This window comes from Rhinatrema bivittatum, chromosome 1, assembly GCF_901001135.1.
Source record: "Rhinatrema bivittatum chromosome 1, aRhiBiv1.1, whole genome shotgun sequence".
Taxonomy (NCBI): domain Eukaryota; kingdom Metazoa; phylum Chordata; class Amphibia; order Gymnophiona; family Rhinatrematidae; genus Rhinatrema; species Rhinatrema bivittatum.
Window position 1 is genome coordinate 560,848,984 of NC_042615.1, and position 24,567 is coordinate 560,873,550.

Genomic DNA, 24,567 nt, shown 5'->3' on the forward strand with positions numbered 1-24,567 from the left:
TTATGTAAAACATGGCGTCTTGGTTGTCTGTGTACACCATGAGGCGTTTCCATCTGACCTAAATGGAGGTGGTCTGTAGGGCTCTCCAGACTGCTCGAAGTTCTAGGAGGTTGATTTGGTATTTGGATTCCTTGGGGGACCACAATCCTTGTGTCTTGAGATTGGCCAGGTGGGTTCCCCAACCCTTCCTGGAGGCATCTGTCGTGAGTATTAGCTGGTGAGGAGGAACCCAAAAGAGAGTTCCCGTGGAAAGGTTGGTGGGAGAAAGCCACCATTGAATGTCGATCATTGGTTTGGTTAGCATTACTTTGCTCGTTAGCGGTTGTAGGAATTGTGACCATTGTTGTTTGAGGCCCCATTGTAAGTGATGCACGTGTAGTCTTGTGTGAGGCACGACATGAATAGCTGCCGCCATATGACCCAAAAGCTGAAGTACCCGACGTGCATAGAAATGAGATTAGCAGCATAAGCGTTGTGCTAGGCAGGGGAAAGTCAGGAGTCTGTCTTGTGGTAGGTAAGCCCTTCCCGCTACTGTATTGATCAGGGCTCCAATGAACTGTAGCGACTGGGTAGGCTGTAGGTGCGATTTCTCGTAATTTATTAGGAAACCCAGGTTCTGTAGACAATTGATTGTGCATACTGTGTGTGCTCTCAGAGTATTAGGATCTGAGGCTACTAATAGTCATCCAGATAGGGGAAGATCTGGATTGACAGTTGTCTGAGAGGAGCCACTGCCACCGCTAGACATTTTGTGAATACTCTCGGGGCTGAGGAAAGGCCAAATGGCAGAACCTTGTATTGGTAGTGTCTGACCTGGATTCGAAAACAGAGGTAGCGCCAGGAGGATGAGTGCATAGGTATATGTGAGTACACCTCCTTCATATCGATGTAACACATCCAGTCGTTGGTTTATAGGAGAGGGAGGATGTTTTTGAGAGAGGTCATTTTGAACTTTTCTTTCTGAATGTGTTCTTTGAGGTTTCGTAAGTCTAGGATGGGGCGAAGTCCGCCCGACTTCTTTGGAATGAGGAAGTATTAGGAATAGAATCCTTGACCCCGTTTGTTGGTGTGGAATCTCCTGGATGGATCTCTGAAGTAAAAGATCTGAGATTTCCGCTTGCAGGGATGGTAACTGGGTCATCGCCACTCGAAGAGGGGCTAAATGAGGAGGCAGTGGGGAGGTTATGAAGTTTAAGCAATAACAGTCTCAAATGATTTCGAGAACCCAACGGTCTGAGGTGATTGATTCCCAAAGTGTTGTAGAAGTGTTTGAGTCGTCCTCCTATGGAAAGCGGTGGGGGTGGCTCGGCGAGTTTAAAAAATTTGGGGGCGGCTTCTGAGGAGCTGTCAGGCTTTCTCTGGGTTGTCTCTGCTGGCGTGGACGTGAGCGAGGCAGTTGGGGTTGGCCTGAAGGTCTCGGCTGGGTGTACTGTTGCGACCGGTATGGACGAAAAGGTCTGAATTGGCCTCTTGGATACGACCTATGTTTGTAAGAAGGGTAGTTTCTTCTAGAGGTAGTGTGATGTTCTGAGGGTGATGCGAGGGACAGCACTGTGATGTTTTGTTCCTTTAGATGTGAAACTGTTCGTCAAACTTGTCCCCGAACAAATTAGCTCCCTCGCACGGTATGTCCGCTAGCTTTTCGTGCACATAGTCTCTAATTGCACTTGCCTGTTACCAGGAAAGGCGCCTGGCCACGATTGCCGCCAAAGATGTCCTAGCAGAGATTTCGAAGGCCTCGTAAATAGTTCTTAGCAAATGACGTAAGCCTTCTTCCATGTCTAGGAAGGGTTGAGGCAAGGATTCATGGGTCGAGAGACAGGCCTGTCGTAAGGTCTGTAAACACTCGTACAGGTACTGTGTTATGTAAAATTGATGGTGGTGAATCTTTGAAGATAACATAGCGGCGTGATAAGTTTTTCGCCCAAATTCGTCTAAGTATCTGTGGTCTTTGTCTGGTGGCACACTGGTGTGTAGTTTGGATCTTTTGGCTTTTGCCTTCACAGATTTTACCATGATGGAATTATGTGGTAGTTGGACGGACATGTAGACAGAGGAATTCCTCATGCGAAATTTCAAGTCTGTTTTTCACGAAGCAAGGAGGGTTGAGAAAGGGGATTCCCACATCTTGTTAAGTACCCCGTCCAGAACTGGGTGTGGTGGCAGAGCTGTCTGTTCCAGTGGCATTTCAAAGATTTTCAATATACCAAGGACTTCGGATAGTGGGTCTGGGATTTTCCCTGTTTCCATCTGGAGCAGATGTCCCACATTTTCGATAAAATTTGCATAAGACAGATCTTCTGGCAGTGAGTATGGTTCCGGTAGGCCCTCTGGTGGATCCGAGGGCATACCCATAGAGGAGCTTGGGGAAGAAACAGATATCTGTGATTCCGGGCTGTGCGAGTGTACGGAGGTTGGAGAAGGATTCACCGTGTCCCCAGGTCTAGGAGGGGAGGCAATCTGGGGCGAAGTAGGTGGGGAAGCAGCTGGTTGCTTTCCCCCCGTCTCCATGGATTCTAAGTCTGCAAAAAAAGAACTTAGAGCCTGAGAGATTTGGAGCATGGCCTTAGATGCCAGATTGCCCGGCAGTGGAGGAGTTTGTCCTCCATTGACTGGGGGTCCTGTAGGTAATGTTGCAAGTAAAATGTCTTGCGCCCCTGTCCGACCTAAATGAGGACATGGCGGTATTGTGGGAGACAGTCTATGCCCCTTAAGTAGGGGTTCCTGCATTTGAGGCAATAGTCTTTTCCATTTGGATACGGAAGACAAGTCAAAGGAATCTCCACTTCCTGAAGGACCCTTAGAAGATGGAGATTCAGAGTCTGATAAGAACATAAGAAATTGCCATACTGGGTCAGACCAAGAGTCATCAAGCCCAGCATCCTGTTTCCAACAGAGGCCAAAACCAGGCCACAAGAACCTGGCAATTACCCAAACACTAAGAAGAACCCATGCTACTGATGCAATTAATAGCAGTGGCTATTCCCTAAGTATAATTGATTAATAGCCATTAATGGACTTCTCCTCCAAGAACTTATCCAAACCTTTTTTGAACCCAGCTACACTAACTGCACTAACCACATCCTCTGGCAACAAATTCTAGAGCTTTATTGTGCGTTGAGTGATAGTAGTTCCACATCAATATTAGGACTGTCTCGCGGATGCTTTCGGTGAACTGAGTGTCCTGAGCATTCCGAATGCGCCGATGGGGTTGCAGGAACATGATGTTTGGAATCCTCTGTGTGCTTGGGATGCGATGAACCCTTCTTATGGCTGGAGTGCATCATATGTGTCAGGTGCCTTGTGTGCGGACGCGTCATATGCGCCGTATGTTTCGGACGCTCAGCCTGCATCGTGTGCTTCAATGACTTCGGTGCTAAGGAGCGTGAGGGGCCGGGAACAGGTCCTTGTTTCAGGACCGATGTGTCTGGTGGTTCTCCCCCATGAGAGGATAAAATACCCGATCCTTGGGACTTCTGTATAGGCGCTGGAGGTTTTGCTAACCTGGGCCCGATGACTGGAACAGCGCTGGGTGGGCCTCGCAGGCCCAGTGAGGATGCCCTCTTCTTCGCTGGACCCAGAGAGGAATGGGTCGAGTGGTCTGGCATCGGGACATAGGAGCCTGATGTCCTGAGGCGCGCCATTTTTTCGGCACGTTGTCTCTGCGCTCGGGGGGACATCCGACCACAGTCCCAGCAGGAGGACTGGTTGTGGTCTGGACCGAGATATAGCAATAGTTATGTCCAAAAAATCTTGGACAGAAAAAAATCCCTGCGTGTGGACGGCGTGCGGAAAAAAAAGAAACTAAGGGGGAGGGCACTGAATCGCACGGGAAGACAACCGCACAGAGTTCAAAGCTCTGTGACAATGGAGAGAAAATCTCCGCCTACAGGGGTCGCGTGCACGCTCCCAGACAACATGGTTAATTCAACCTGCTATAGACAGGAAATTTTAAATATTTTGAGCAGAATTTTCCTAGAAATTCACCGTAAGAGTGTCCTTTCCACTCGCTCTCCCTACTCCCCGGCCACTTTGCCTTCTCTAAGCTCAACCCCTTCCATTCTATCGCCAGTCCCAGAGTTTGACCCAGTTCTCAGTACTGCTCCTCAAACAGGCTCTCTCTCTGTCCGTCCCTCTCTCACACACATGTTCCCTCTTCTCTAGTACACATACACACACTCTCATATAGGCTCCCTCACTCTCTTGCACACACATCCCCTCATACAGGGCCCTCTCTCTTTCATACACACCCACACAAGCTCCCTTTCTCTCTCTCACAGGCTACCTATGTCTCTCTCTCACGCACCCCCTTCACACAGGCTCTGTTTCACACATACACAATCCTTTCACACAGGCTAGCACCCTCATATACACACAATCCCTTTTTCATACACAGGAGCTCCCAACCTCTCACAAACATACACACTCCTTCTCAATCTCCACACACACACACACACACACACACACACACACACACACGCACACTCTCTCTCTCTCACAGGGGCCTTTATCCTTGCCGCGAGCAGAGCACACTCTGTTCGCAGCACATGGGGGCCTTCATCTTCACCACGAGCGGAATGCATCCCACAGCACACACGGGCCTTTGTCTTTGCGCGCTCCGTTCGCGGAATGCCAGGGTCTCCTCTGCTATTTTCAGCACAGAATTTGGCAATTCTGCACAGGGAGGGGAATTCTGCGCCAATTCTGCACTCCGCAGAAGTGCAGAATTCCCCAAGGACTACATGTGGTACCACAATACAGTAACTTGAAGATCTAAGAACCTGGATGCAAACAAGTGTCTAACAAACATATATAGATCTGGTCATTTTATCCTCTACCTCACATCCACAAAAGATACTAAATCTGCTAAACATCTACTGAAAATCATGGGCCTACAAGTAAACCTGGAAAAGACAAATTATGAATTAAAAAAAAAAATCCAAACCCCCCCTGCCTCAAATTTTACCTAAATGATCAAGAAATCAAGCACATCCTTGACTTGACAGTAAGTATCTGTGAGTTTTAAGTTGGCTATAACGATACCTCAAGAAAAAGCTCTCAAGAGCTTCCATTCAATAACATAGGAACATAGAACATGATGGCAGATTAATAGTATATGGCTATTCAGTCTGTCCATTTACATCTCCTGTTCAGTTTCATAGCCTCTCTTCCCCCTCAGAGAGCTTTTGTGCTTGTCCCAAGCTTTCTTGAAATCAGACATTGTCCTTGTCTCCATCACCTCCACAGGGAGGCTGGTGCATGCATCCACCACTCTTTCTATAAAGAAATATTTCCTTAGATTACTTCTGAGTCTATGCCCTATCATCCAAATCCCATGATCCTTCATTTTAGGACCTCTTCTCCATTGAAAGAGGTCCGCCTCCTTTGCATTTATTCCTTGAAATGTTTTAAATGTATCATATCTCTCCTTTTCCTCCTTTTGTCCAGGGTAAACACATTAGATCTTTAAGTCTGCCCCATACGCCTTATGACAAACCCTGACCATTTAGTATCTGCGCTCTAGACCAACTCTATTGATTTACATCCTTTAGAAGGGGCAGTTTCCATAGGGACCTTCGTTTTCAGTTATTTTATTTTTCCCTGAAATTTATCAGTGTTTATTACAAGAATAAAAATATTTACCTATAAAAAGGATGTCATTTTTCTACTAATCTCTGCCATTTTTATTCTTGTTGTAATAAACACAGATAAACTCCCAGAAGAAATAAAATTAAAACTGAAAATGAAGGTGCCTGAGAATCCAGAATTGTACATAGTACTTCAAATGAGGCCTTACCAGAGACTTATACAGAGGCAGTATCACGTTTTCCCCCACTGACTATGCCTCTTCCTATGTATTCAAGAATCCTTCTTGCTTTTGCAGTCACCTTGTCTACCTGTGTGGCTATCTTAAGAACATCAGATACAAAACAACTCCAGATCCTGCTCTTGATTTGCACAGAATTTCACTCCCTATACTGAATCGCTTCCTTGGGTTTTTGTAAAGCAAATGATTAACACTGCTTTTTTTTTTTTTGGCATTTAATTGTAGCTGACTGCAGACCATTCCTCAAGCTTCATTAGATCCCTCTTCTTGTTTTCCATACTTCCAGGATATCTACACTGTTGAAGATTTTGGTTATTCACATAAAAAGAAAATCTTTCCTGATGTCTTAGAAATCTGTTTTAATGGGGTTTTTTTGTGTTTCTAAGTGTGTACATTGTTTTGAAAGATTTTACTGTGAAAACTGGAAAGTAATTCATAAATTTTATAAATAAATAAAATAGCATAAATAGCAATTCCACAATAAAAATTCCTGGTCAGTTTAAGCTCTCCCATTAAATCTGTTCAAATTATTTAATGGCATCTTCCAACCAACTCTCCAATATGGGAATGAAGTCTAAGTCCATCATTAACCTAAAATGATGCAGAATGGACCAGAATTCAAATAAAAACCATATAGCTTTATTTCTGTAAATATGCCGAATCCGAAGAAACTTCCCCTAACAGGTGCAGAACTAAGATGTTCCTTTGTGCTGTACATCATAAAAATATATAAAATTTTTAATTCTGGTGTGACTTCAGAAATGGCAAGAAACCCCCTCTACTATTAAGCACTTTGTGAAGTAGCACAAAATCCTGCTTTAAAAAAAAAAAGGCACCTATGCAGCAAACATGTACCATAACAATAACTCCCAGGACTCAAATATGAAAAAGGAAGCAATGCAAATATGCCAGACACTAGAACATCAATACACTTCCTATTGGGAGGTGCAGACTGGAAATCAAAACCAGCTAGACTGCTAGGGATCTCAATACAGAGCAGAAAGATTCTCACCAAATACAGAACAAATGACCAAATCTTAGAAAAAGTTTTGCAGACAAAAGACTATCAAAATGGAAGCCAGGAAGAAACACGCTATACACAGGCTAATTTTAAAACAAGCATGCGTGTGCCCATACACGCGCGTATGGGTGAGCAAGTGCATATATGATGGAATTTTAAATCATGTGCACATATGTTTTAAAATATGCCTACTGCATGTAAATATGCTCCTAAATTTGAGCAGTTACTTGAGCAAACTTACTTACATAGGTAAGCGGATTTTAAAACATGTTCGCACAAAGGACATTCCCAGTTTTTCCAATTAGTCCACCAGTTTGCCCAGTCAATCTCGAGTTCATCCAAATCCCTCTAGTTCATCATGTTCTCCCACCAGGTGACTCTGTCGTGTTAGGCATAAAACACAATTTCTGCAGACTTGCTCCTCATCAGGAGAGGAGTAAATATACACAGCTAACAAGCTGTCATGTAAGGCAGCCCCAGGTTTTAAGAGAGTTACATGTATAACCACTGACCCGCCCTGGAATATCCATGCCCCCCCCCCTCCCTTTTCTACCCTCATATTTTGCTTGCACACATACGCACATAATTTGTAGCTTTTAAAATCCACATTGCTCAAGCATGGCCCACAAACACACATATATGGCCATTTTAGCACGAGCAACGCGTTTAATATAGACCTCACACAGTAACACTGGAGAAAAAGACATTTCCTATTATTCGGTGGAAAATATCAAGTTAACTGCCCACAAAATAAACATGAAAATGCAATATACTCCTCAGGAACATAGAACAAACAGCAGATACAGCAAAAACTGCTTAACTGTAGTGTGTATTCTCAGAGGACAGCAGGATATAAATCCTCAGAGCTGGGTGACATCATTTGATGGAGCCTCACCAGTGAAGATTATCTCGACACTTCTAGAAGCTTTTGGCACAGTTTGAGCATGCGCATGCTGTCCGCATCATGGATGTCAAGCAGAGCCTTTTCAATCCTCAAATACCTTACAGGTAAGCAACTTCTGCTTCTTCTGAGGACAACAGGATGTTAAGTCCTCACAAGTGGAGAATCCCTACCTACAGGCTGGCTCCAATGAACAAAAAAGGAAAAAAAATGCCAACAAACCCCCCCCCTCCCCCCCCGAGTGTGGAGCCCCCTTATCCCATGTTGGACGCATGCACGATTAGGAAAATTTGAGTTTGAGAAATTTGGAAGGGGCCTCCTTTGGTAATGAATTTGTGAGAAATGTGGAATATAATTAATGTTAAATAAATAAATGTGATTGAATTAGCCACCAAGATAGTGTTCTTAAGCTGAAAGATTATCTAGATGCTATCTTCAAGATCCTGAGTCCACTGTGACTGTAGGGTGCATTGGGCTTACCTCAAATGGAGACATGCTAAGCGTAATGTGCACCATGAAGCCGAACAATCTCAACATATCCCAAGCTGATGCCTGCTGTTTAATTTCTCCCACTGCAGAAATCAATGTAATGATCCTTTCTTGTGGAAGGCAGGCTTCTGTTTGAGTTATATTCAGCAGAGCTTCTACAAATTCCAATTGCAATGATGGCTCAAATGGGATTTGGCAAAATTTATAACAAACTCTAGTAAATCTAATACTAGATGGTTTTGCTCATTGATTCTATAGCAACTCCTTGAGATGTGCTCTTGACCAGTCAATTCTCCAAGAAGGGAAATACATACATTCCCAATCTGCATAGATGGGCAGCAGCCACCACCATTCTGTGAATACTTGTGATGCAATTGATAGGGTGAATAGTAGTATGCAATATTGGACTACTACAAATCAGATATTTGGTGTCACGTGATGCTTCCATAGTAAGTGATTGCTCACTTGGACTGCTCCCATTCTCAGCAGTTGAACCTTCTGTAGAACCTTTTGTCAGATATGGCCAATAAAGTTGCTAAAATGTCTAGCCGAAAAACTGCAGATAAAAAACAGCCGCCTCAGAAAATATGAGTCAGAGGATGAGGCATGATTGATGCCACATTGCCCAGGGAAATGGTGGAATTGGTAAAGGCAATTATGCAACAATAAGAAAACACACACTAGTCTTAAAGCTAAACTAAAAACAGTACTAGATAAGGTATCACAACTTATATACACCTTTGGGGAAGCGAACACATGGATGGACAGTGTGACTGAGCAGGTGGAAGAACTAGCAATGTCCCTGCTAGCCACCAGGCAAAGGCAAGAGAAGCTGGAACATGCTCAAAAAAGAATGGCCAAAAAGCAAGATGATCCTGATAATAGGAGAAGGTGCAATAATTTTTGCATTGTAGGCTTACCAGAAAAAAGTCGAAGGCAGGGACCTGGTGGGGTTTTTAGTGAACTGGAGTCCCAAAGTTCTTAATGTAAGAACAGCCTACTAAGAATTGATCAAATGCACAAACCTCTGGCTCCAGGTCCTGCAGAAAATGGCTGCCCCCAGGCCATAATCTTAAAGTTGCATCACTACGAGGACAAAAATGGAATTTTAGAAGCTAACACGAAACGAGAAGAAACCCTCTATCTGGTATGAAGAATTTACTTTTTTCAAGATTTTTCTGCTGAGCTCCAGAAGAAACAAAAGTTCAGTGATGTTAACAAAGAGCTATAGTAAAGAGGAATTAAACATGCTCTGCTGTATCCTATCCAGATGAGAATCCAGCACAATGGAAAGGTCTTACTATTTGACAGTGTGAAGGAGGCCACTCTCTTCATCCAAAAGTGCCGGATTGTGAACTTACACCTAGTTTCTTCTTGTGTATGCACATTAATTTGTGTGAGAGAGGGTTGGTGCTTGTGCATCGTTTCTTTTATTTGGGGGAGTGGGAGATTAGGTATTGGATAAGCATAGGAGGTTTGTTCCTTTTATTTTTATATTGGACTTTCATGGGCGGCTATGGTGTTCCGTCTCCCAATGTATTGCAGGAAGCCTGATGCAGTTCTTCTGAGCAGTCAGCTGGCTATGAATTCTGTGGTAGTGGGAAAGCACAAGACGATGGGAGAACTGCTGCTGCACAATTGCATCATTGGATTGTTCTATGCAGATACACTAGAGTGTGTCCCAGTGGTCTCTGGTTACCATTTCTGATGGAGCAACCTCTGATATTCATTGGAATATGCGAAGGGCCTAAGTCTGTACAATGACTTCATAATAGACTATTTTCTTTTTTGGGGAGAGATTGTGGCTTGGTGAGAGGAGGGGAAATTTCTGGGATGGGTACATGGTTTAGGTGGTTTTGACTAAGGGATTGAGGGCTTAAGGATTTTGTAGCTGGCATACCAGGACATCTGGGCATCAGAGGTTCCTTTGTTCAAATGTGCTGTACTTGGGGAAGGAGGAGGGTCAGGTTAAATGGCTTTGGAGGAAAGGGGAAGATATAACCCTGGGATTGTTGCAGCCCCTTACTATTATGCAGCCATAGTTGTTTTGTGTGTTATATTTATTATGTGGGTATTGTGGGCAGGTTAAGTATGGAAAAATGGAGCCGCTCAGCACTTCAGTCAGTTTGTCTGGTCTTCCTCTGTGGAGATGGCTAATGCTATGGTTAACTTTATCTCTCTCTCAGTGCTAGAGGTATAGGAACATCTGTTAAGAGAAAGAATTTTAAACTTTTTGAAAAATCAAGGGACCATGGCGACACTTCAAGAAACCTCTCACCAAGCCACAATCTCTCCCCAAAAAAGAAAATAGTCTATTATGAAGTCATTGTACAGACTTAGGCCCTTTGCATATTCCAATGAATATCAGAGGTTGCTCCATCAGAAATGGTAACCAGAGACCACTGGGACACACTCTACTGTATCTGCGTAGAACAATCCAATGATGCTATTAGATGGGACAAGTGTTCTTTTCATCTTACAACACTAAGAACAGAGGTGGTCTGTATATCAGTTCACAAGGCCTTTTCATTGAATGTTGCTAGATCATTGGTTGACCCAGTGGGTCACTATATAGCTCTTGATGTTCTAACTGTGGGAAGCAGTTTATTTTAATAGTCTATAGTGCAAATCACAGCTCATAAATTCTGGAGGATTTTTTAATCTCTTTCATACATCATAGTTGGGGGGCCTGGAATACTTATCTGGATCCTCAGCTGGACAGATGATCTCAATATATATAGGCTAAAGATCAGACGGAAGGACTTAGACTTTTGATGCACCATATAGGATTGATTTATTTTTGGAGGGCTCAATTTATTTATTGAAAACATAATCCACTGCTTCCAAACTATATATTTGTTCAGCACGGATTGCATACTACATACACAAAATAAATTCAGCAAAAACATAAAATACATTAAAACATGCCTACAATTACACAAACATATGCAACTATTATCCATAGGCTTCTCTGAAACAAAAGTTTTTAACTGTTGCAGGAATACACATAAGTCAGTCTCAAGGCATAAATGCTCTGGTATGGCATTCTTTAACACTGGTGCTGCCACAGAAATAACTCTGCATCGGGTCTGTACAAGTCAACAATCTTTAAGTGAAGGCATCTGCAATAAGTTTGTCTTGGCCAAACACAAGACCCTTGAGGGGGTATACCAACTGTTTGAATTTTAAAGGCACTTGATTCATCTGCAAATAGCAAATTATGTATTATAATTAACATCCTAAATTGTATTCTCCATTTTATCGGTAACCAGTGTAATTGCTGGAGAAAAGGCCTTATGTGATCATACCAGTTCACCCCACATAATACCCGGGCAGAGACATTCTATAGCAATTGTAAAGTTATCATCAGCTTATTTGGTAAACCTAACAATAAGGTTGCACAATAATCAATACACTCAAAGACCAAAGATCGTAATACAGTTCTGAACAAAGCTCACAAAATCAGATGAAGAGGACTCAGCATCAGTTTATAAGCTACAGGAAGTTAATCAGACTTTTCATGGAGCGGAGTCGATGCATTTTGGGTTTGGAGGTTGTTGATACGAGCTCTCCAACCAAGTTGGATGCGACAGTGGCCAAGATCTGAGGATTTGGTTACTGGATCGGTGATATGGATCAGGGACGAAAGCAGTTGAACGGCTTAGAGCCACTGAAATTTTAAAATCCACTGAGTTTTTCTCATGTCTAGTCCGGCCATAGGAGTGACGTGGATCATGGAAACCATGTGGCCAAGCAATGGAAGAATTGATGGGCTGAGGCTTTGTTGCATGCGTGCAGAGATGTGGACAATTTGATAGGATGTCTGCACGGTTGTTGGGCAGGAAGACTGTTGCGACTGTAGTGCTCAGATCTGCTCCATATGGAATTTATGGTAGTTGATCAGAATTCCCAGCCAAATGTAGCAGATTTATAGTGAGTCTTAGAGAATTTAGAGCTCCTTGTTTGGATTGACTCCTTATTAGGCAGTCATCCAGATAAGGAAATGCGTGAATGCTGTTGTTCTTTGTAGATGAGCAGCAGTCACTGCTAGGCATTTGGTGAAATACACAAGTTGTCGAAGCTAGTTCGAATGGCAGAACTTGGTAATGAAAATGTTGTTGACTCTCTATGAAGCGAATAGAAAGTCCAGAGAATAGAGGCAACCCCCTTGTTGTAGTAAGGGAAGTATGGTGCCGAGAGACACCATTCTGAACTTTTCTTTCTGAAGAAATTTGTTGAGATTTCTGAGGTCCAGGATGGGCGGAGGTCACCTGTTTTCTTTGAAAGTAGGAAATAGCGGGATTAAAATCTTCTGCCTTGTTGCGTCCGGGGAACGATATCCTGAGCCCTGGTCCTCAGTGGGATGAACTGTTCTGTTCTCTGGAAAGGTTGAAAAATCCAGAAGCCTGCCCGACTGGCGGAGCTGGTGTGATCTGGATATCAGTTGGTCTCACGCGGGAGCGGTAAAAGGTCCTTCTAGCATCCCTCTTTGCTGTGCAAGAAACGTAGAGAGTTGTCGCAGGGTCTCGCAATTGAGCCACTGTCTGCTGGACCTTGTGCACGAAGAGATTATCTGCGGTACATGGCAGATCAGCTAGTTTATCTTGGAATTCAGGGCGTAAATCAGGGGCCGTAAGCCAGGTTACCATCTAGTATGGAGTCCTGTTGTTGGCAATGGGAGGATGTTTCGAAGCAATCACATGTTGTTCAAATTTCATGTGGATGGCAGAGAGGTTCCCTTGGTGTCGTGTCAAATATAGCTGGTAAATAGCAATGTGTGACACCAATATGGTTCTTGGAAGAAGTTACGACCTAGACCCTCCCGAAACCTTCTGGTCCTTTTTAAGTGACCAGGTCGAAAGGGATGGTTTCAGACACGACCTTTACTTAGGTCTCAATGGGATCAGTGCCGAAGCGGGATTAGAGTGCCCACTGCCCTTCGAGGATCCCGGGATAGGTATACGGGTTCATGGAGGCTCAGAAGGATGAGTCGGCTTCGATGACTTAGGCTGTCATTGGTAGGTGCCACAAAGAGGTGGTGCCACAATGGTGCGAATATAGATGACTCCGGTGATAGATTCCAGAAGGCATCGAGGACAGCCTGACGGACGAGGACGTCCAGCTCCTCCCTGGAAGCTGGTATAGGTAGCGCAGCTACAGGGGGAGACAGGCTAGGCATTACTGACACTTCCACATGAATCTGCGGTGGCTCAGTATCCGGCACCGGTGTCAGTGGGGAATACCTCGGTGCCTCGGGTGCAAAGGAGCATGGAGACTCTTGTACCCGGGCCCGCTTCGCAACTGGCACAATGGACATTGATGCCGGTGTGGTATCAGTGCCGGCACCAAACACGGATCCATGTCTGTGCCAGCAACGATGTTTCCCTATTCTCCAGCACAGAGGAAGCTGCCCCCAATGTCCAGAATGGCGTTGGTGATGGACGGTTACCATGGCAGTGACGATGTTTCCCTCGGTGCTCGGCCCGGTCATTCTCCAGCACAGAGGAAGATGCCCTCGCTGTCCCAGATGGCATTGGTGACGGACAGTCACCGTGCCTCTACTGCTCCTGGCTTTGCTTCTTGTCCAAGGATTGCACAGGACTCTGGTTAAGAACCTGAAGTATGGAGCATTTTCTTTAGTCGAGGGCATCGATAGTATCGACGGGAGCATCGACGGCAACTGCAACGGGAACCGTGGACCTCCCAATCCCTCTAGCCCCGATGGAAGATCGCAGCAAGGACACTCGCGGGCATCGTGGGGCGGACCACGGGTGATAGACATAGGGAGAAAAGAGGGCCGCAATTCAGTTGGTAACCCGGGGGAACAGATAGTGAGGTGACCGGAACCAACCGCAGAACAGGGCATAGTACTCAACGAGTGTAGATGAAATGTATGCGAAGGGAGACCCGTGTAGGGAAATTTGTGAAGTAAAACTTTAAGTGTTTCCGTAAGGAAAAGTGTGAGATTTTTCTCACAGAGTTCCTAAATGTGAGGCAAATGCTGGGCATGCTCAGTGTGCCAGTTAAAAGTTTCTAGAAACTCTGACAAAAGTGTTCTGTAATAGGGCTCCGCCTGATGACATCACCCATATATGAGGACCACCATCCTGCTTGTCCTGGGAGAACTGGTTATATCACTCTTTGTTGAAGTGAATGCACTTCCAGTATCCAAAAAGATTAGAATTAACTTCGTAGTCCCACAAGGTTCATCGCTGTTAGCAACTATTTTTAACATTTACCTTTTACCGTTATGTAAGCTTTTATCTGGTCTTAGTATTATTCATTTCATCTATGCTGACAACATTCAGCTTTTGATTCCAATAAATAAATCCATAGACAATACCTTAAAATTCATTGACGTTTTTATGTCACCAATTAGACAGCTCCTCTCACAAATTAAATTAATCTTAAACACCAATAAAACTGAATTGACTCTGAGTAGGAAATCATCCCCTAACACCATTGATTTTAAAACCGAATTTATGCAAATTAAATCTGCTCCGTAACTTAGGTTTTATTATTGATCAAGAATTCCTTTAAATTAGATATTATTAGAAAGATCAATGAGGGTTATTTTAAATTACAAGTTCTTAGACGTTTAAAGCCACTCTTAGAATTTAATGATTTTCAAACAGTTCTTCAGTCTTTGGGTTTTTCGACTCTAGATTATTGTAATATTCTTTATCTCGGGTTACCTGCCTCTACTATTAGACCACAGCAATTACTGCAAAATGCAACTGCCACAGTACTTACGGGAGGAAGGAAGTTTGATCATAATACTCCCACTCTGGTAGCTTTGCACTGGCTTCCGATAAAATACAGAATCGAATACAAGGCATTATGCCTAATTCATAAATCATTAAACTACATTAAAACAGAACGGTTAAACGTGGTTCTTCACTTACATGTACCAGAAAGGTATCTAAGATCAGCAACTAAAGGCCTTCTTAATGTCCAATCGATTCGTACTGCATATTTATCTGAGGTAAGGGAAAGAGCTATAATCTATAACAAGTCCAAAAGTATGGAACATGCTATGCTCCTGGCAGAATTAAGACTACAAAAAGAATATACAAAGTTTAAAAAAAGATCTTAAAACCTGGCTTTTTAAAAGAGCTTATGATAATTGAGGATTAAAAGGCAATTATGGATAGAGAACAGCTTCACAAATGGACAAACTAAGTTTTACATTTTATTTTATTACACTATTTTAGATATTTAACTGGATGTATCTTATTGTATTGTAAACCGTTAAGACTGTGTATATATACACACACACACATACATATATATACACACACATTGATGGTATAGAAAACTGACAAATAAAGCTGTGGTAAATGAGATGGATCGCCGAACAACGCAGGAGGGATGGAGGCTGGGAGAAATACAACAGGTTTCTAGACTATACAATTTAAAGGACCCAGGGATCCTTGGTGATCCGACACCACTCTTCCACGAAAGGTGGATTCTTCCCCCTACTAAAACAATCAGAAACAGATTGTTCTGAGGGATCCAAAACTAGGCCCTGGTTTGGGTTTGGCCTGTTACATAGGGTTCTGTTGTCAGTGTTCTCTTTAAAAGGCCTGGCCAGAAGTGGCTGCTGACACTGGGACGAAAGAGGTGGTACATGGTATTCTTGAGAAGCCAGCAAGACCTCCTGCGGAAGTATGGTCATTTGTATAGACAGACGTGATGTCATGCTGTGGAGTGATGTTCAGGAGCTGTCAAGAGCGACTGCACCACTACATTCTGGTCCTAAGTCTAGGCAACCATCTCATGGAGCTTTTCACCGAAAAGATTGCCACTTAAGAGTAAGTGAAATTGAATCAAAGGATTCATATATTGATCTCAGAAGATGGCAGAAGTCCTGTTCTGTGACTAGGAGTGATTATGGATAGTAATTGCCTTGCTCTTTCGACAGGCAGGAAAGACTTCACCTTTTGAATGCAGTCATGTATGTACTGCACCATGTATTTACTTAAATGTTTTTATATACCGGTAATAAGATTAAAATAATCCATCTAGGCGGTTTACAGAGGCACATAATTGAGATTATATATAAAAGACATCAGGACAGGTTTAAAAATGTAAAATTAAAAAGTAAATAAAGCAAGGTCATATAAAATAGACACTACATAAAACCATGATTAAAATTAATATTCATTAAGGTAAGGATTAGAAGAGAGGGTAGGCATTTGGGAATTAGTTATCTGGTGTTATAGGCAAATTGTACAGAGGTGAGTTTTTAAGGCCTTTTTGAATTCTTTGGTGTTAGATATTAGGCGAATGCCTTCAGGCAAAGAGTTCCAGAGAGTCGGGCCGGCAACTGAAAAAGCTCGTTTGCGAGTTAAAAAGCAAGGCTTGACCTTTATTGTTGGGATCTCAAGAATAAATTTGTCCTTTGATGTGTTGGTTTATAAAGCCTTAACATTGTGCAGAGCAAAATTGATGAGGGATTGTAAAGTAAGTTGTGGATTATGGTAAGAATTTTGTATTTGATACACTATGGAACTGGCAACCAATGGAGATGCTGGGGTGATGTGATCCTTGCGGGATAGGTTATATAATAGGCGTGCAGTAGAGTTTTGAATGAGCTGAAGTGGACAAACTGTTGAAGCTGGTAAACCTAAATAGAGCAAGTTACAGTAGTCGAGACTGGATAAAAATCAGTGCTTGAACCACCGACCGAAAGTCTGATGTAAACAAAAAGAGGTTTAAGCTTCTTTAGCATTTGCAGTTTAAAAAAGGATTTTTTTTTTTTTACTATTGCAGTTATATTGTCAGACATGGATAGTTTCGAATCTATAAAGATTCCTAGATTTTTGGCGCAATTTTTATGGGAATTGAGTATTCTTCAAAGGTAAAGTTATTTGGAGGGTGGTGTATTGAGTCTAGGATGGTTGATAGAAAAATCAGTTCGGTTTTTGATGCATTCAGTTTTAGTCTATTATGTGATAGCCATGTTTTTATAGTTTTGTTTTTTTTTTAATTTATATTTTTCAAATTATAACACTTACAATGAAATGATATTTACAATGAAATGATATAATCAGGTATTACATAATATTCACATCACAACTTTTAAAAAGAAAATAACAATATTCCAGCCCACATTTCTGGAGGAGGAGAGGATTACTGACTCTACAGCTTTGACATTTCTTATAACAATCCTATATCCCCTCTTTACCCTTTCATAAAACTGGAGTTTTATCTATGATAAAACGTTGCAGGTGGGATGGATCTAGAAATATAAATTTATTATTTTGAAACATAATCTGGCATTTGCATGGGAATTTTAGGAAAAAACTAGCCCCAATATTCAGCACAGATTGTTTCATAGAAAGGAAAAGTTTCCTCCGTGCTTGTGTGGCACGGGAAACGTCCGGGAAGACTTGAATTTTCTGTCCACAAAAATTCCGTTCTTTATTTTGAAAGTATTTAAGAAAAAAGAAGTCCTTATCCCGCTTTAAAGAAAAAGTAACTAGCAAAGTTGCCCTCGAATTTATCAAGTCCAGGGAATCTTCCAAAAAGGTAGAAACCCCTGGACTTTCTAAATTGTCCACTTCTCCCTCCTTGTTCCGTTCTATCCTTCTTTTAGGTAAATAATATAACCTAGAGAGTACAGGAATTTTCTCTACTTCAAACTGTAATACCTCAGTCACATATTTTCTATATAACTCATCAGCTGAAAGTAGTCTAGAAATAGGAAAATTCAGTAATCTAAGATTACCAGATCTTATTTCATTCTCTAGGATTTCTAATCTACTATGCATTAATATATTATCTTTAATAGAAGCAACATTTACAGTCTGTATATTATTTACTACAGGGTTCAATTTTGCAACTTCTTGTTCTAAACTCTCTGTTCTTTTATCCAATTCTACAAGCTTTTCCCTTGTTTCCACTGAGAAGGTCTGTACATTTGACATAAACCCTGACATTTTCTTATCTATCTTTGCAGACAGTTTCCATACATCTAATAATGTTACCTTTTCAGGTTCGGCAATGCTCTCCTCTCTATCATTGCTTGAAACGGCAATGATAGATGGGCATTTAACCTTGGAATAAACATCAGTTGCTTCGCTACCCAATATTATCACTTGTGAATGCATAGTCATTTCCGGTGGTGATCCAACACCGTTTAAGGTTGGTATCATTCCTCCGGCTTGGACTATAGCTTCATCAACTGCATTTGTTGCTTCTGGTGCGGGAATTGGGGATGATTGTATAGCCCTGGGGGTCCCCCCATCAATGGACTCACCAGCAAACACCACATGGGAGTCCATTGGGCCAATTCTTTTCGTCATGGGAGTGGTAGGTGAAGAGGCATATGCTTTTGATTTTCTTTTCCTACCCATATTTTTTCCCCCAGGGGCGCGCCCCTTTGGCGCGCGGCTTCGGCGCGCCGGCGGCTGTGCGCCGCTGTGCCCTTGTTTTTATAGCTGTCCCGGGGCACTCTCCGATGACGTCACTGGGGCGGGGTTCCGCCTCTCCCTCTCAGCCAGGAAGCAGTTCGTTTTTCTTTCTCTCTACTCAAGGTAGAACTGGACGAGGATTCCCAGCACGTAGGTCTCTCACTCTCCTCCTCACTCTACACGCCGCTGTGCCCTTGTTTTTATAGCTGTCCCGGGGCACTCTCCGATGACGTCACTGGGGCGGGGTTCCGCCTCTCCCTCTCAGCCAGGAAGCAGTTCGTTTTTCTTTCTCTCTACTCAAGGTAGAACTGGACGAGGATTCCCAGCGCGTAGGTCTCTCACTCTCCTCCTCACTCTACATGCCGCTGTGCCCTTGTTTTTATAGCTGTCCCGGGGCACTCTCCGATGACGTCTCTGGGGCGGGGTTCCGCCTCTCCCTCTCAGCCAGGAAGCAGTTCATTTTTCTTTCTCTCTACTCAAGGTAGAACTGGACGAGGATTCCCAGCACGTAGGTCTCTCACTCTCCTCCTCACTCTACACGCCGCTGTGCCCTTGTTTTTATAGCTGTCCCGGGGCACTCTCCGATGACGTCACTGGGGCGGGGTTCCGCCTCTCCCTCTCAGCCAGGAAGCAGTTTGTTTTTCTCTCTCTCTACTCAAGGTAGAACTGGACGAGGATTCCCAGCGCGTAGGTCTCTCACTCTCCTCCTCCATGTTTTTATAGTTTTTAGATATATATGGAGTAAGGAGAATGTTTTCTTCCAAGAATCTGTAAAAGGAATAATAAACTGAATGTCATCTGCGTAGATTTTAAAGTTTAGATCAAGGCAAGATGGAAGATGGCACAATGATAAAAGGTAGATATTAAAAAGAACTGCTGAAAGAGATGAGCCTTGATGAACACCTGAGATGGCAGTGTACCAATCGGAATGAGAGTTACCAAGTTATTATTTGAGGACGATTTAATAGAAAAGATTGAAACCATTGTAGAGCAGAACCGGATATACCAATTTGTTTAAGATTTAATAGGAGAATTTCATGATTTAGGGTGTCGAAAGCAACTGAGATGTCTAGTAAAACCATGATATAATCTGTACTGTGCCCTTTTCTAAAACCATGTTGGTTGTTGTGTACAATATTATTTCTTGTACATAATCGGAGAGTTGTTGAAGTATCATAGATTCTATGATTTTGACTATTGATGGGAGGGTAGCAATTGGACGGTAATTTGTCATGTCTAAGGAGTCTTGATTTTTCTTCTTTGGGATCGGTAGGATGGATGTTTTTTTTCAATGAGGATGTAAAAATACTTTGGGAGAGGGATGCATTCACTATGTCAGATATAGAGAGAGCAATGTGTTATTTAATACTTTTCAGTAAGTTTCTGAAACAAGGGTTAAAGGGGCTATTAGATGGTTTGGATTTTGCTATAATATGGATTATAGTGTTTAGGTTTGTTGTGTTAAATTCTGATAAAGAACTGGTCACTTGAGGTAGAATGAATTTAGGGAGTGGGAGTGATGCAAAATCAGATGATATATTTTCTATTTTTTGTTTGAATTATGTTGCTATTTTGTTGCAAAGGTCATTGGTGGGGGGAGGAGCTGGGTTATGGGGTATTGATGTTAGACATTTTACAATGCTAAAGAAAGTGTGAGGGTAAAGAAAGAATTGATGGATGGTAATACGAGCAGTAAGCATTGCACTTTGAAAACATTTTCTTGCCAAAGTTATCTAGAAGTTTATGTTCTTTTCCAGGAGGAAAACTTGAATGAATAAAGTGTCTTTTTAGCTTTCTTCTACGGACTGGTGAGGCAGATGGACAACACTAAAGCCTAGCGATTATTGGACTCTGAATTTGAAGTCTAACTTTCTAGAAGTTGGGGTGACCAAAATGGAAGTTTCTCATGTTCTTATTTGTAGAGAACTGAGCATGTTGAGAACTGGAAGAGCTACTGGTTCAGCTGGAGTATCCCATATTTGAATAAGTCCTAGGAGCCTTACAACACTGGGCTCCATGTCTTTGTAGACATGGACGCCCAGTGCAGTACTTATTTTTTCCAACAAAATTAGAATAGATCAGATCCTCTGGTGGTGATGTGTCCAGAGGATCGGAGGGTATGCTGGTAGAGTCTTCATCTGAGCCTAAAAAGTATAAGGTCGCCTACCCAGGACTCCAATGATGAAGACGACAAACCGGGAGGCGCATCTGGTTGACCCAGAGGAGGAGCTGCCTGGTCTAACACGAGAATCTGTTGCAAAAGATAATGAAGGACCCCTGAGCAAGGGTTCCAATGATGAATGTACCCGTATGGGTGACATTGGGACTCTGATCTATGGTATCTCTGTAGCCAGAGTGGAGAGGAGAGAATGGAATGTTCCTTACATCTTATTGGTCAGAAAGGTAAAGAAACTCTGAAGGAAAGCTGTGATTTGATCAAGCGACTGATGTGTCCTCTGGCCTGACGTAGGTGGGGGGAACATCCTTTTCCGATACCAGAATAGGCTCCTGCGTGAGAAGAGGCAACCTGTTAGAAAAGTGAGTGGTACTATAGAGATCACTGGATCTGTAGTATCCAGGCGAAGTCCACGTGATCTGGTTATTGGCAACCTGAACCTTCTCCTGCCGATCTAGGATGAGCTATATAGAGCTGTGTTGGCAAAGCAGCTTAATAAATCAAAGTATGTGGTTTATACATCAATGGTTTCGACAAAGTAGAATGTTTGGATGTCTTGGCATGCTTTGATGGATCTTTAGACTGAGGAATCTGGCACAGGCTGAAAAAATTGCATAGGCTACAGAGCTGCACCATGGGTATATCATGCACTGTGCACTCGCCTCGGTGCCTCAATGCACATTCTGCACCACTAGCTTCAGTAGAAATTTAGTTGGGCAAGACGATGCGCTGTGTGTCGCCAATACTGTTGCCAATGCACCACACAGATATGTTTCTTTGATGCAGGCGATGGTTCTAGTGATTGATACTGCTTTGCCTTCAATACTAGGCGGTGGATGGAACTTGACCTCACAGCGTTAGCCTCAGTGAACAGGAGAGTATTTGATGAGCTCCTGTTCAACTCCTTTCTCAGTGAGGCAGATGAGGTGCACTGTAGGACGAAGACATACTGCGACTCCAGAGAGATTTACATAGTTCTTCGATTTTAAGAGCCCTGGACTTCTGTGAGAGTGTGGGGATATTGTCTGCTGATATAGCAGTTCTTCTGGTCATGAATCAGTCAAAGGCATCAATAATTTGTGGCTGTCAGTGAGGACATAATCTTCCTACAACTGTTAAAAAATTTTGGGGTTTTTTTTCAGTAGCAATGAAAATTTCTGTTGTGAGGCTGCAAAGGCAGCAAAGCAACTTTAAAAGAATAAACTGAAATAAAAACATATTGAATAAAAGTAGTTAGGATTTTTAAAGAAAAAAACGTAGGTAAGACAGATCTCAACTGTGCTCTGACAAAAAATGACTGAGGAGACTCACAAGGCAACACCTGCACAGAACTCCCACGCATGCAAAGCTCTACTAGCTGGCAGAGATGAGTCCATTCAATATTGCCGGATAGCATCACCCACATATAATAGCTAATTCAGCCTGCTTATCAATGGAAAACATGCCAACTACCTTAGTTAAAAAATCCTGAATGATCATATAGTGAATGATCATACAGTGAAAAATCTGTTACAGCTAGGGGTAGAAAAATATTTAGAAGAGTCAGGCATCAGCCACAACTTTTTTTTTCTTTGCAATATGCATTTTTGTAGCTTATTTTATTTTTTTAGCTCATTTCAGGGTATTTTCATTTTTACTTCCCTTACCCAGACTCTTCTTCCTTTCTTCTTTCTTTCTCCAGCCTTCAGTCTCAGTCCTCTCCTACCTTTTATTTTCCTTCCATTGTTTCGCTAGTCTCCCTCCACTGCTCCCAAAAGGTACTATTTGGCCATGCAGCCTGCCTTTGTGGTTTCCAGTGGCACATTCTTCAGCCCCACTTCTACTGCTCTCAGCATCACTGCTTCAGGCCTTATAATTTTACTCTTCAGAGCCCTGCACTGACCTGCAATAGCATATAGTGCATGAGAATTTGGTTGCCTGGAATTTTTCTACCCCTGGTTACAGCCAAACATAATTTGGTAAAAATCAAATTACTCATAAGCTGCTGTTTCCCAAGACAGGACTCACATGGCATGCTCAAAGTCATACAAGTTCTCTTTAACTATTGATTTCATTTGTAAAAGAGACCAGAAATTAGTAAGCACAAGAAAAATCAAAGATAAACCACTAAGAAATAAAAAAAAGAAGACCTGCTTTGTGCACAAAGTGGGTTGCCAACTGTCAAATGAAACAGAATAGTACGCACAGAGACGACCAAATTCTTTCCCTCGTGTCTGTACTGATATTATAGCTCTTCAGCACCCTAGGAAATCAAACTATGGATTGATACTGCCAGGGGTCACAGTATAAACTGCATAAATGTAATTCCTTTTAAAAGCTAAAATTAGCAAACTTTCTCTAATAGCAATCAGCAAATGAGAAAAAAAGTACAGGAAAAACCCAGTGGTAGCCTACGCATAATACCAAGATTTGAGCAAATAGTAAAACAAAACCTGTCACAGCAGCTATATTGTACAATGGTTTCAGCTTTATTCTGGAGGTCACAGGAAAGACATGTATTTAGGTTTTACCTGTTCATCTTTTTGTTGCCACTCTTGCCAGTTTTCTTCCTGGGAGTCTTTCGACACTGTCCTATGTAAAGTTTGCTCCTGTTGAGCACCTCCACTTCCTTGGGTTGATTTCTGAGGAATCTTTTTAAATGCAAGGTTTCTGAGCTGCAATGGAAAAAACACAGAAAAACCTGTATAGTGAAGCCTGGGCATCACAGCTGAAATGTTAGTGGAGACAGTGTACATTGAGATGTTTTGTTAAAATTGACTTTCCAGTGGCTGCTATCCCATGTTTATTTAATTTTTCAAAGGATGGCCCACTTCCATCTATGGTTAAGCTGGTGACCATTTGTCATATTGCCTTCAGTTATTTTGTCCCTGTTTTAGAGCAGTGGTTCTCAACCTTTTTTCTGTCGGGACACACCTGACAGATGGTTCTCACATGCGTGACACACTGACCCATGATCGTCACAGGGCTAGATGTAAATGTACAGTTTGCATCCACGGGAACCCCCCTGATCCACAATAATGGATGTAAAGCAGAATTATGACATTCCCCGTTCAACTCTACAAAAAAGATATTCTGGTTCTGGTGTCATCTCAGTAACAGCAACTCAAACTCCTTCTACTTTCAGGCTCAATAGCCCTACTTATGAAAAGACAGCAGTTTACCACCAATGCATGTCCTCTTGAGAAAAACGCAACAAATAAGACTGATAAAACACTTACATGCTAGTAAAATATCTCTGTAACAGACACAGAACCGACCTAACATACTCCCAGGATCTGTAGTAATGCACATAAACTAATCCACACACAGTTACACCTGTATTATGGAATACACTCAAACAGGAGCAACCCTATCTATGAAAAGGCAACACTACAAATATTAAATCAGGCCCTAAAAACCAATACACCTCTTATTAGGAAAACAGAACTAGCAAGCAGCTATAGATCCCCACACAGAAATAATTGTAAAACTATACTAATAAGCAGAATAAATGTTTCACAACAACTATGAACAGAATAACATCCAACAATTAAAAACTCATAAAAACTATTAAAAATTCTCCAAACACCAATAAAATATTTCAAAAAAAGCAGACACATCACATAATATTAAATAATTAAAATAGCAATCAATCAAGAAAAATAAACTTAAAAAGCCACCTTTACTTACCCCCTCCAGCAGCTTTCCTACTCCTCTTCCATGCAGGCTGTAGCACACACCAGAAGCAGCAGTAGT

At 42.3% G+C, this 24,567-nt stretch overlaps 1 protein-coding gene across 3 annotated transcripts in view; it reads right to left on the minus strand.

The window, feature by feature from the left end:
- Window positions 1–24,567, minus strand: part of GKAP1 (G kinase anchoring protein 1) — a 272,831-nt gene that overhangs the window by 208,504 nt on the left and 39,760 nt on the right. For all 3 annotated transcript variants that reach the window (XM_029616830.1, XM_029616845.1, XM_029616837.1), the window contains exon 3: window positions 23,343–23,486. In XM_029616830.1, coding sequence (XP_029472690.1) covers window positions 23,343–23,486 — 144 coding nt within the window. The remainder of the gene's footprint in view (window positions 1–23,342; window positions 23,487–24,567) is intronic.